The sequence below is a fragment of the Anomaloglossus baeobatrachus genome, chromosome 3 (genome assembly GCF_048569485.1).
Source record: "Anomaloglossus baeobatrachus isolate aAnoBae1 chromosome 3, aAnoBae1.hap1, whole genome shotgun sequence".
NCBI lineage: Eukaryota > Metazoa > Chordata > Amphibia > Anura > Aromobatidae > Anomaloglossus > Anomaloglossus baeobatrachus.
The window spans coordinates 514,175,964-514,189,941 of NC_134355.1; the positions used below are offsets into that span (position 1 = coordinate 514,175,964).

At 42.6% G+C, this 13,978-nt stretch overlaps 1 protein-coding gene across 1 annotated transcript in view; it reads right to left on the reverse strand.

Annotated features, from left to right (window-relative positions):
- Window positions 1-13,978, reverse strand: part of ARHGEF26 (Rho guanine nucleotide exchange factor 26) — a 237,484-nt gene that overhangs the window by 123,975 nt on the left and 99,531 nt on the right. Inside the window, exons 7-9 of the mRNA XM_075340721.1 lie at window positions 5,668-5,820; window positions 3,279-3,408; window positions 2,425-2,499 (exon numbers count right to left, since the gene is read on the reverse strand). Coding sequence (XP_075196836.1) covers window positions 2,425-2,499; window positions 3,279-3,408; window positions 5,668-5,820 — 358 coding nt within the window. The remainder of the gene's footprint in view (window positions 1-2,424; window positions 2,500-3,278; window positions 3,409-5,667; window positions 5,821-13,978) is intronic.

Below are 13,978 nucleotides of genomic sequence, written 5' to 3' on the forward strand. Positions count from 1 at the left end.
GCCATGATTAAGCCTGGACTTAAAGGGCAGCGATCCGCTGCCATTTAACTCCTTATTACCTGGATTGCCACCGCATCACGGCAATCTGGAAGAGCCGGGGACACTCCGGGACTGCCGCATAATGGATGTGACAGTCCCGGGGCAGCTGCGGGCTGATATTCTTGGCTGCGGGAGGAGGGGGGCATTAACCCTGGCTCTCGCCCTCCCCAGCCTTTGAATACAGAGCCGTCGCTGTGTGTTTACCTCGGCTGGATGGTAAAAATACAGCTGAGCCCGCTTTTTTTTTTTTTTTACATATGTACGTTTGATTTCTATGTGTATTCTATATGTCTGTGTGTGAGTGTTATATGTATGTTTACTATATGTCTGTGTCTGATATGTGTGTTTACTCTCTGCTCCGCTTCCTCTTCCTGTCATAATGATATCACTTCCCTGCAAAACGCAGGCAGCGATGAACATTGCCGCAGGTAAACCGCAGCTATACCGAGGGTATACCACAAATCATTTGCTACCTGCAGTATACCCCCGGTATTTCGCAATTACATTACAGTGAATGGAGTGAAATACCGCAGGTACCTGCGGAAAAGAAGTGACATGCACATTTTCTCAATAAATTTTCTCAAGAAATTCTGCAGAAAGAATGTTCTTGAGAAAAAAACGCAGTGTGCGTACAGCTATTTTTTCTTCCCATAGGTTTTGCTGGGAAATGTCTGCAGAAAGATTACAAACATTTCTCAAGAAATTTCTGCAGCAAAACCGCGGGTAAAAATGCAGTGACCGCACAAGGCCTAAAACTCCGCACAAGCTCTGCTAGAATACATTCAGCTAGCAGTGCATTTTCTGACTCTATGCTACTATTTCTATAATTATACATAGAGATAACAGCATTTCAACAAGCATAGGCTCAGTAAAGTGACAGCTGTGATTAGGAGAACTGCTCTGGAATCTGCTGATGAAGGGAGCTGCGAATTTTGCAAAATCTATAACAACAAGCGGTCAGGAGCCTAGAAAGATGGGAGCAGCTAACTGCTGTATAGAAATCAATGGGCTAGAAAGAGGTAGCTGGGATGTTAGGAGTCAACTCCTCTCCTAGAACGTAGCTGCTGTGCACACTTGGCCAAGCACTGTAACTATAGCAAAATCACATCAGAGAGAAAAAGCAAGTTGTTGCAAACTTACTTATTTTAATGCTGTGTAATTAGAGCAATTTCATAAAATTAGAATCCCCCTTAAAATGTATCTCACTTCAACCAATACGTAAATTTATACATCCAAGTAGAACCAACTACTCTATCCTCCTCTATCCACTGCGTATCTGTAGCTTTAGAAGCCTTACGGTATGTGCCCACGATTAGGACTCATTGCGTTCAGAACGCAGCGGGTCCTGACCGATGGGGCTGCACATCTTCTCTGCAGGAAAACGCAGGAGCCCGCAGCTGACTGTGCCAATGATCAGGGTTCAGTGCGCTGCGGTCTCTCGCTTGTGTTCTCCCTACAGAGGACGCATGTGAATCCGCAGCAAACAATTGACATGGTATGGTCTGGAAAGATGCTCCGCAGGTCAGTGTTTGCTGCGGAAAAAACAAGCACAGCAGGCATGGGATTTCTAGACATCCATCCACTGTGCTTGTACTGTACACCGCAGCATTTTGTATGCACCTGAAGCATCCAAAATGTTGCAATTACTGATCGTGGGCACGCACCCTAAAAAGTTGTTGTGTGAATACATTAGAAATAACCCTTTTTCTGACATTATATGACTTGTATTTTAATAATTTTCCTTAACCCTTTGAATGCTTTGTTTCTAATTTTCAGTGTTCTCAGCTTGTGGCTGTACACTAGCGGACATGAAGTCTTCTATACACATTGCAGAGATATGATGGATTCCTGCTCTTCTGCCTCAGCACATGTTCAGAATCAGCAAGGGTGACATTACTCAGCAGTAATGAGTAGCATAGCTGTGAATCCAACTTTGAAGTGAGAGAAACACTCACTAGAAAGCAGTAGCAATGTCTGTTTGTGTCTCTCTCTTTGTTCCTCCTCCCCGCCATTCTGATTCTTCCTCCTCAATGGGTAGCTTTAATTTGATTCAGATGCCAGTTGACCATTTTCTTTTGAGCATGACATTAATTTTTTAGTTCTTCAAAGTGAATGATAAAGTTTAGGAATCGTGGGAAAGTGGAAGAGGCTCATAAGTGGAGAATCAAGCAAAATGTTTTGATAATATCTATTACAAAGTATCTTATACTTTCCTGTACTTTGATTTAGGTAACGGTTTTGTAAACGACAGTCACAATTTAAAAGTTACAGTTGTGAATATATGACACGACAAAGAAATACAATACTACATGTATGCATCATTTCATAGCATACAAAGCACAGAGTAAGCAACACAACCATAGAAGTGTAAGATATTACACTGACCTTACTAACTTCTTTCAAGGCTCTTTTACAGGCTTCATATTTAGCAGAATCTTTTGGAGTTTTTTGACAAATCGTCTAAATAAAAAAATATTTATTAATTAGTAAATGAATTAAAAAAGCAATGTGTGTATGTATGTGTAAATTACATACCTCTCTCAGATTATATATATATTTTTTTTTTTTTCATTCATTCTATCTATATCTATAATCTATCTATATCTGTCTATATACATAGATATTTTTTTTTTATTAATTTGATTGATATCTGGCAATTATGATAGACCTGAAAAAAGTATGGTATGCACCCCATTACAAAAAATACTGCACAATTCATCACAGATAAAAAGCATTGCAATCTACTGAGGTCTGTTAAATTAAAAATAGAGTACAACGGAGACAACTCATGAAAATTTGGTGTATATAGATCTTATAAATAAATATATATATATACACACACACACACACAGTGTGTGTGTGTGTGTGTGTGTGTGTGTGTGTGTGTGTGTGTGTGTGTGTGTGTGTGTGTGTGTGTGTGTGTGTATATATATATATATATATACATACATACAGATATATATGTAGAGATCTAAATATATATAGAGATCTACATATATACATACATATATATGTGTAGATATATGTAGATCTATATATGTAGATCTCTATATATATTTAGATCTCTACATTATATATACATATACATACATATACATATACATATATATATATATATATATATATATATATATATATATATATATATATATATATAAAAATATATATATATATATATATATGTAGATATTTCTATGCCTTGTGCCTTGTGCAAAATGATTATTTAACACTAGACTTACATCCATGAGGAGTGGGAGACGAGTAACCCTTTGCATTGGGAGGATGAGGAAGGAGATCATGGGGAGATTTCTGCATTCTTCTTGGGCCTCAATTTTCATCAAAACCTCCCTAAATGAAGCATTTGTAGCTCTATGATACCAAACATATTTTTGTTAGTTTTCAGAATGTGATATGAAAAATATAGAGAAAGAAGAAAAAAATATATATATATGATTATAGTACAGTCATGGCCAAAAGTTTTGAGAATGACACCAAAATTATATTTTCACATGATCTGTTGCCCTCTGGTTTTTAATTGTGTTTGTCTGATGTTTACATCACATTCAGAAATATAATTGCAATCATATTATGAGTACCAAAAGGTTATATTGACAGTTAGAATGAGTTAATGCAGCAAGTCAATATTTGCAGTGTTAACCCTTCTTCTTCAGGACCGCTGCAATTCTCCCTGGCATGCTCTCAATCAACTTCTGGACCAAATCCTGACTGATAGCTGTCCATTCTTGCATAAGCAATGCTTGCATTTTGCCAGAATTTGTTGGTTTTTGTTTGTCCACCCGTCTCTTGATGATTGCCCACAAGTTCTCAATGGGATTAAGATCTGGGGAGTTTCCAGGCCATGGACCCAAAATCTCTATGTTTTGTTCCATGAGCCATTTAGTGATCACCTTTGCTTTATGGCAAGGTGCTCCATCATGCTGGAAAAGGCATTGTTGAGCGCCAAACTGCTCTTGGACAGTTGGGAGAAGTTGCTCTTGGAGGACATTCTGGTACCATTCTTTATTCATGGCTGTGTTTTTAGGCAAGACTGTGAGTGAGCCGATTCCCTTGGCTGAGAAGCAACCCCACACATGAATCGTTTCCGGATGCTTAACAGTTGGCATGAGACAAGACTGGTGGTAGCGCTCACCTCTTCTTCTCCTAATAAGCTGTTTTCCAGATGTCCCAAACAATCGAAAAGGGGATTCATCTGAGAAAATGACTTTACCCCAGTCCTCAGCAGTCCACTCCCTGTACCTTTTGCAGAATATCAGTTTGTCCCTGATGTTTTTTCTGGAGAGAAGTGGCTTCTTTGCTGCCCTCCTTGAAACCAGGCCTTGCTCAAAGAGTCTCCGCCTCACAGTGCGTGCAGAAGCACTCACACCAGCCTGCTGCCATTACTGAGCTAGATCGGCACTGCTGGTAGTCCGATCCCGCAGCTGAAACAGTTTTAAAGATACGGTCCTGGCTTTTGCTGGTCCTTCTTGGGCGCCCAGGAGCCTTTTTGGCAACAATGGAAGCTCTCTCCTTGAAGTTCTTGATGATGCGATAGATTGTTGACTGAGGTGCAATCTTTGTAGCTGCGATACTCTTCCCTGTTAGGCCATTTTTGTGCAGAGCAATGATGGCTGTACGTGTTTCTTTAGAGATAACCATCGTTAACTGAAGAGAAACAATGATACCAAGCACCAGCCTCCTTTTAAAGTGTCCAGTGGTGTCATTCTTACTTAATCATGACTGATTGATCTCCAGCCCTGTCCTCATCAACACCCACACCTGTGTTAATGGAACAATCACTAAAACAATGTTAGCTGCTCCTTTTAAGGCAGGAATGCAATGCTGTTGAAATGTGTTTTGGGGGTTAAAGTTCATTTTCTTAGCCAATATTGACTTTGCAAGTAATTGCTGTTAAGCTGATAAATCTTTATGACATTCTGGAGTATATGCAAATTGCCATTAGAAAAACTTAAGCAGTAGACTTTGTAAAAATTAATATTTGTAGCATTCTCAAAACTTTTGGCCATGACTGTATATAAGGCAACAAGAATTAAAAATTGGGCATTATAACCTAAAAGCATATCATAAATTATATCAGTTGTATAGAACTTCTCAGAGTTTGAATGAAACATTGAAGGGAATTTATCAGCAGGTTTTTGCTATTTATTCTGAAAGAATCATAATGTAGGGACCGAGAGCCTTATTCCAGGGATATGCCACTTACTCAGCAGCTTGCTATAGTTTTAATACAATAAGTGTTTTATTAACAGGAGATTATTACTAGAGGATGAGGTCTTGCATGCAAGAGAGTCAGGCTAATTTGCATAACTCTGCCCACACCAATGATTGGCAGCATGCTGACAATGTACAGTTTACACTGGAAGCTGACAGTCAGGGATGTGGGTGGGGTAATATAGAGCTCAGCAGGGAAAACAGGGATTCTAGCAAAACTGCCTCAAACAGCCCAGTAAGTGACATTGCTGGAATCAGGGTTTCTGCGCCTATATCATGCTGCTGTCAGATTCCATAGCAAAAACACGGTGAGAGATTCACTTTAGGCTAAATCATGTCACATCACAAAGTACAAGGAATATAGAAAGTAAATTATTATAATAAATGTATAAACTGTACATTAATTTCTGGAGTGTCCTTTGCTGATAGACTTCATTAGTGCAGTATTTCACATAGGGATCAAATGTGGTTTTTGCATGTTTCTCAACAATGTCACTGATGTCTTCAATAAGAATATTTCTTTGATGTCTGCCTTCCAGTTCTTTAAAAAATCTAAAAGACAAAAAAGATCAAAACTCTGATTACTGTTTACAAATACATGCTAATTCACCAAGACGTCAAACCAGTTACCCACTGAACAGCTGAGCACAATGTCCTACATAACCATGCAAATCTGATTTAACATTAGATCAATCAGCAGTGTTATATAAAGGGAACCTTAGCATACCTCAATTAAGGAAACACCTTATAAAGTGTGTGTTATACCTTGTGCAGGGCCTGAGGGCAAATGCGTGATACAGAGATTCAAGGAGCGCCAAAGCAACCAAGACGGCACACCATGTTCTGTGCTTCAGGCTAGGGACTTGGTGTGAATTCAAATCAAAATTCATATTCATTGAAGAGGGTACATAAGACGAGCCCTATGTCGAAAATAAGCCCTAGCAGGAGTTTTCAGCCTTTTCAGAGTAAAGGGTCATTTACACGCTGCGACATTGCTAACGATATATTGTCGGGGTCACGATGTTTGTGATGCACATCCGGCGTCGTTAGCGGCATTGCAGCATGTAACCCCTATGAGCGACCTTAAACGATTGCAAAAGAGGCAAAAATTGTTGGTCTGTGATACGTCGTTCATTTACCAAAAAATCGTTGTCTGGTCAGTAGCGAGGTTGTTTGTCGTTCCTGCGGCATCACACATCGCTATGTGTGACACCTCAGGAACGAGGAAAAATCTCGTACCTGCGGCCGGCCGCAATGAGAAAGGAAGGAGGTGGGCGGGATGTTCGTTCCGCTCATCTCCGCCCCTCCGCTTCTATTGGACGGCTGCCATGTGACGTCGCTGTGACGCCGCACAAACCACCCCCTAAGAAAGGAGGCGGTTCGCCGACCACAGCGACGTCACAGGGAAGGTAAGTCCATGTGATGGGTGTAAGCAATGTTGTGCGCCACGGGTAGCGATTTGCCCGTGACGCACAACAGACAGGGGCAGGTTTCGCTAGCGAGATCGCAGCGTGTAAAGCACCCTTTAGGCTTAAATATAAGCCTTACCCCAAAAATAAGATCTAGTTGCAGTTCAATAGTGAAGTGTCTATTCAGCTAAAAAAATTTAAAGAATACTGCAGGACACCTCATTACAGAAAGTAGACACCTCAAAAAGAAAGCATGCAGACCCCGCAATAGTACTCACCAGAATGGAACGCTGTGGAACGTAAAGACCTGCAGTGGCGCGCGTGCGCGCGCACACACACACACACACACACACACACACACACAGTGATACTGTACTGCTCTCAGGACCTGGGACACAGTGGAATGCATCGAGCAGCTGCGGTGGCATGCATAGAGGACCTCTAGTGGAATGCGAGTATCTGCGGTTCAGTACAGTATCACCCTGTGTTCGTGAGCGTCGACTTTAAGCAGGCGAGGACTGCTGTGGAGCACACCAGGACCTGCTGTGATTCTCCTGGGGGATGTCTGCCCTTTTGAGGGGGGGGGGGGGGTAAACTTACCCCTAAACCGTTTCTCCAAAAATAAACCCTACCCTGAAAATAAGCCCTAGTGCACTTTTCGGGGCAAAAAATATAAGACAGTGTCTTATTTTCGGGGATACACAGTACTAAGAGGAACATAAATTCAAGTGTGCAAACAATAGTCATCTCTGCTTTCTGATATAAAACAGTAAAAATAAGCCAAAATTAATCAATTCAAACACATGCATGCTCCTCTTGCAGTGTACCATGATGCTACATTGCAGCTTTCCTTTACTTTATAGATGCATGCAGGACAATCTGGATTTTACAGAAGGGCTAGCGTAGAAAAAAAAGATCTCTGTGAAAACACGCAATGTGATGGACTCAAATGTCTGCAAACAACGTCACATGACTGATGGACTAGTGAATTGCGCTCCTGGTAACCTAATAAATAAGACACCACACACTGCGTGACATGGATTAAAATTTTGGCCACAGCAGCCCTTTATTTTTAATAAGAAAAAACATCAACAAGAAAAAACAAGATTATCGGCCCAGAGATGTGGTTGTTATAAATCCCAGCCCCATATCCCCCTCCGCCGTGTACACCTAGCTCAAGGGGGAATCTGGGTATACCCCTTGATCATTTTCCTTGTGTCCGCTGAGCTCCTCCCCAGGGACCCATCTATTCCACTGTCCACTGAGCTCCTCCCCAGGGACCCATATTCCACTGTCCGCTGAGCTCTGGCCCAGGGACCCCATTAAAAACATAATTCTCCAACCAACAAAGAGGGGGTTTAAACAACCACATCCCGCCGCCGCCAAATGCTGCTGTAACATACAATATTAAAATGTTAATACAATATTAATATGTTGATATGACATTGTCAATTTGGATACATTACTGATAACAATTGATACAATACGATACAATATTAATAATGTTGATAAAATACCGATGATGTTGAATACCAATAACATTGTTAGAATATTGACAGTGTTGCAAAGTCCTGATATTGATACATTTCCCTTCATTATAGGGAGGGTGGGTGGGACAACTGCTGGTTCAGTCTTTGAGTCCAGGACAAAGGAATGACACCTTAACATGGGACCTATTTCTTATATGGCCCCTGCCCCCCGTCTCTCCTCCTGCTCGCTCGCCCACCACCACATTCCTTAGGTAAAACCCCCCATCCCTTACTCCTTAACCCTTTCCTGGATCTATCACTGCCTCAGTCATGTACGTTACGGCTATCTGCCTTCACTCTGCTTGACTGATGGACTAGTGAATTGCGCTCCTGGTAACCTAATAAATAAGACACCACACACTGCGTGACATGGATTAAAATTTTGGCCACAGCAGCCCTTTATTTTTAATAAGAAAAAACATCAACAAGAAAAAACAAGATTATCGGCCCAGAGATGTGGTTGTTATAAATCCCAGCCCCATATCCCCCTCCGCCGTGTACACCTAGCTCAAGGGGGAATCTGGGTATACCCCTTGATCATTTTCCTTGTGTCCGCTGAGCTCCTCCCCAGGGACCCATCTATTCCACTGTCCACTGAGCTCCTCCCCAGGGACCCATATTCCACTGTCCGCTGAGCTCTGGCCCAGGGACCCCATTAAAAACATAATTCTCCAACCAACAAAGAGGGGGTTTAAACAACCACATCCCGCCAAGACTCGCTCTTGTGACACCTTACAAGAGTGAGTTCCTCCACAACTTAATGGCTCGTTCTACTCCTTCTTGTATTCCCAACATCCATATATCAATGCCAATGTCATTAAGATGTACCTTATCATCTCTCCAAAAATGTTCCTTTGTATTTTCCAGCATCTGGTGACGTATGGCCACCCCTCCGTTTTCCAACACAAATTTTGTTATTTTTTTATTAACCTTTATCCTTGTATTATTGATGCGAGCCACTGATCGCGCTGTTCTCCACATTTGTCTAGCTACTATATCCGACCAGACCACCACTGTTTCTGGGTAAGACCTCCATAAATTCAACATATCAAGCTTTATGTTCCTAACTAAATGTCTTGATGTTCTTATTGCTAAATCATTACCACCTAAATGGATAAGTAAGACGCCCGGGGGCGGTAGAACTCCACATGATACTGGATTTCTTTTAACAGCTGATGCCACTGCATTCCCCTCTTTCCTATCCATGTCACCCGTGCCAAGGAACTGGGCAACCCCAACTGTTTGCCATTAGGCCTGACTGCTGCACGTAAGGCCCCCCAAAAACAAATGAATGTCCCATGATCCAAACCAGGCATTGCTGTTCAGCTAAAACAAAAACAAAAACACAATTATCACACAATTGTCTAAATGAAGACACAACTACTATAAGATTACCAAAATGTACACATATATATACATGTACGCCATTTATAATAAATGTAATCGAATGTAACTCTTAAATCTGCTCGATTCCCATCTCCCGATTTTTTTAACTATGTCAGGCTCTAAGCCCCATCTAGCAGCTTCTGTGGCTGCTCCTATCCTAAATGAGTGTGAAGTGAATGCATTTGGAGACTCTCCCAATATTGTCAGGCATTTTTTAAGAACTGCTGTGAATTGAAATTGTGACAATGACTTACAATCCTCATGAATTAGTAATGAACCTTGGATATTTGGCCTTCTTGAGACATAGTTTCTAAAACAGATGACCGGGCAGGCCCTGGAACCGCTTAAAGGAAACAATGTGATCCATTTTCCTCTACCCTGTTGATCAGTTTTTGACTTTGCCAGAAAACATTCCAATCTGTCTGTGTACTGATGCACGTCCTCGTCTTGTAGACCCCCACTTCTGGTGGAGCTACTCGCCACCAACTCGCTGATTCTAAAAGCGCCAAAAAAGGCCAGTGTGAATGCACAACTAAAGAGAAACACTTCAAAGGGACTGCTACAGACTCGGCCTAGTACACTCAGCATCTGCTGCAATAACTGGAAAGAAATCGGACGCCGTTTATCTCTGGTCTTCTTACAACTTTTCCTGTAACCCTTTAGGGCCTGCTTAACTAAAAAATGCTTTGTGTAATCAGTGAAGTCGAGCAACTTAAACCAAAAAGCTAATCCAGACATTTTACTATCAATACTGGACAATGAAGTACCATCCACAAAGGCCCTGCTAATGTAAAATAACAACAAGGAAACATTGTCATGTAACCTGGCATCATGTCCCACTAGAGCACACAAGTCTTCCCATTCCCTCCATGCTGACTGGTACCTCTGCCATGTGCTTACACCCACAGACCGTTCTATCAGAGCGTATGCAGTGTCACTGGCAGTGACCACAGAAAATCCGGACACTTCTTGCCTTGTACCTCTGCCATCGGGGCTAACGAACGGAATCTGTCCCACTGAAAACGAGACAGAGCATCAGCCACAGAATTGCAAACACCGGGGACATGCACAGCTGTAATCTGACAATGTGACTTTAAACAGCGCAGCACTAGATGACGCAGCAACGTAACAACAGGCAGGGAAGACGCTGATTGTTTGTTGATGACTTCTACAACTCCCAAGTTATCACAATGAAATCTCACTTTTCGGTTTTGGAAAATATTGTACCAAATTTCACAAGCAACCACTATGGGGAACAATTCAAGGAGTACTAAGTTTCGTGTTAACCCATTGTTTCTCCAACTCTCTGGCCACCTATCTGCACACCACTGTCCCGAACAATATGCACCAAAACCAGTTGACCCCGCTGCATCAGTGTGGATGTCTAGATCAAAATTTGAAACCGGTGGTCTGATCCACAATGACCTCCCATTAAACTCTATTAAGAACTGTTCCCATACCGCCAGATCGTCCTTTAATGTTCTAGCCAGCCGCACAAAGTGATGTGGAAAGGTTATGCCTGAGGTAGCTGCAGCTAGGCGCCTACAAAAAACTCTACCCATTGGAATAATGCGACACGCAAAGTTCATTTTTCCTAACAGCGATTGTAGATCCTTTAATCTGATCTTACGGTGAGATCTAGCTTCTCTGACTGCCTCCAGCAGATCACTGACCTTGTCATCCGGTAATCTGCACTCCATTGCTTCACTGTCAATCAAAATTCCTAAAAACTTGATAAGTGTAGACGGGCCTTCTGTTTTATCTGATGCTAACGGTACTCCAAAACACTTAAAAACCGACTGAATCGCTGCCAATAATGAAGCACAAACAAATGACTTTGGTGGACCAATACATAGGAAATCATCTAGATAATGCAGGACAGAACGCACGCCGGCTTCCTTCTTTACTACCCACTCCAAAAATGTGCTAAATGATTCAAACAAGGAGCATGAGATGGAGCAGCCCATCGGTAAACACAAGTCTACATAAAACCTGCCACTGACAACCCAAGAGATGGAAGCTTTCTGGATGGACTGGTAAGAGTCTAAAGGCAGCTTCAATGTCTGTTTTTGCCATTAAAGCTCCTCTGCCGTACTTCTGAACCCATGCAATCGCTGTATCAAATGAAGTATACGAGACTGTGCAAAGTTCCTGATCGATTCCATCATTAACTGAGCTTCCATGAGGGAAGGACAGATGATGGATCAGCCTAAACTTATTGGGTTCCTTCTTTGGGACCACCCCCAATGGAGAGACCCTTAAGTTTTCTATTGGCATTTTGGGGAATGGGCCTGCCATGCGGCCCAGGTCAATTTCTTTGTTTAGTTTTGTGGAGACAATGTGAGAATATGTATAAGCTGAAGCAAGGTTACGAGAACAGGTTAATGGGCCTGAAGTAGATGGGATCTTAAAACCTTCTGAGAAACCCTCCCCCAGCAATTGTGCTGCTTTCCTATCTGGGTACCTGCTTAGATAGCCCACCATCTCCCCGAGTCTAATTGGGGTTTCCCCCTTTTTGGTTAATCTCTGCTGTTGGGGTTTTATTTCGTTTAAAGCATTTTGATAGGCTATGGTTTCCACTACAGAAGCTGCATTCATGTTTGTACCTGCATGTGTTTCCGAATCTGCACTGGCTATCATTGAACTGCCAGCAGCAACCTTTTCTGTTTGCTGCCGACAATCCGATTGCTGATGATCTGCCGACATAGCCCTGAAAGGGCTGATTAACCCCACGTGGCGCTGTCATGAGACGCATCCATAAACTAATATCTTTGTGATCCCAACGAATCCCTTGGCGACCAGCCTTTCGTTGGCGAAACTGCTCATCATAGCGCAGCCATGCTAAACCTCCATACACACGGTGCGCCTCCCCGATAGAATTCATGTAACAAAATAAGGCAGAGCAATGTTCAGGAGTTTTTTGGCCTATTACACTTGCTAATATGGCAAAGGCATGGAACCAATTGCTAAATGTTTGGGGGATGAGACAATACCGTCTTTCTTGTTCCTCTCTTTTCCTCTCATCAAACCTTACTCTATCCAAGTTATATTTTTCTAAGGGCAATAATGAAAATATTTCCACATATTCGTCGGCCCAAATCTTCTCCCTAACCTCCTGTTTCAAATGAATTCCTAGAGGACCCTCAAAACATACATATAATTCTCCTTTTGCTGCATCAGATAATGGAACCCCTTGTGAAATTACTGCGTCCTCCTGTGTGTCTGGATCAGCACACGACTGACTTACCACCTCCGATGTCCGGCGACCATTTCCACACCATGCAGCAATAGGAGAAGAAGTTATGGGTAAGCTAGACTGACTCAAAGCCTCCTTACCCCTGACACTAATTGCTGTACTACTGAATTAAGATCCCATCCTACATTGCCGGGACCTGTACCCCCAACTGCGCCCACTGGATTCATTACAGGTGTTGTTACACTAGATATAGGACAAGAAAAAGTGTTCTCACCAATACCTGGCTGCATCCTAGGTTGACCAGCCGTCCGTGACGTATTAGTTATAGTCTCTACAGCCCCTCCATTATTGAAGTGCTGCGTGCTGCTGCCCTCTAGTGGGGAGTCGTTATCTGTGTCATAGTCATTGTCTGGAATCTCTTCTGAGTCTTGTAGCTGTAGATTTATTGCCGGACTCACATCCTGAGCCGGCCGAAGAAGTCTTTGTCTGGTTAAAGTACTTTTGCTCAGTTGTCTTTTGGATTCCTACCACTCCTCGTGTAATGAGAACCCGGATCCGGAAATGTTGTGTGTCCTAAGCCCATCCCCCCGTGTTGGTTTATTTCCTGGGGTGAGGCCGTATGATGTCCTCTAGAATGATGCAAAGTTTGTTGAGGAAGTTCTATGGATTCATGGTGGGCTGTCGTCACGTCAGTTGTAGCTTGTGTGGCTGCTTCTCCGGCTGGCACATCAGTAGAGCCGGACTTTCTCCTTGCACTTCTTGGTGTCTCTCTGGTTAGATGGTCGGGCTCTTTTCTCTGTCCCTTGTTATTCTTGTACTGTAGTTTCCTTCCTGGTTTGTAAGAAGGATCAGAGGCCGTGCTGCGCTTTGCTCTTTTCCTAGAAGTAACGGAAGGACTTATGATCCTATTGTGAGTCCTATTGGCCATTTCAGAAGTTAGTCTCTCAGGAGGTCTTGATCTTCTTAGAGTTTGATGTTCAGAAAGTTCAGAAGGGACAGATGCTGTATCCCGGGCATTCTTCAGCAATTCGTCTAGCTGGGCCTGAATCCATTCGGGCCTACATGTCAAAGCCGCGGCCTGAACGCTCTTCAGCAAGGCATCCATACTGCTGGTTCAGTCTTTGAGTCCAGGACAAAGGAATGACACCTTAACATGGGACCTATTTCTTATATGGCCCCTGCCCCCCGTC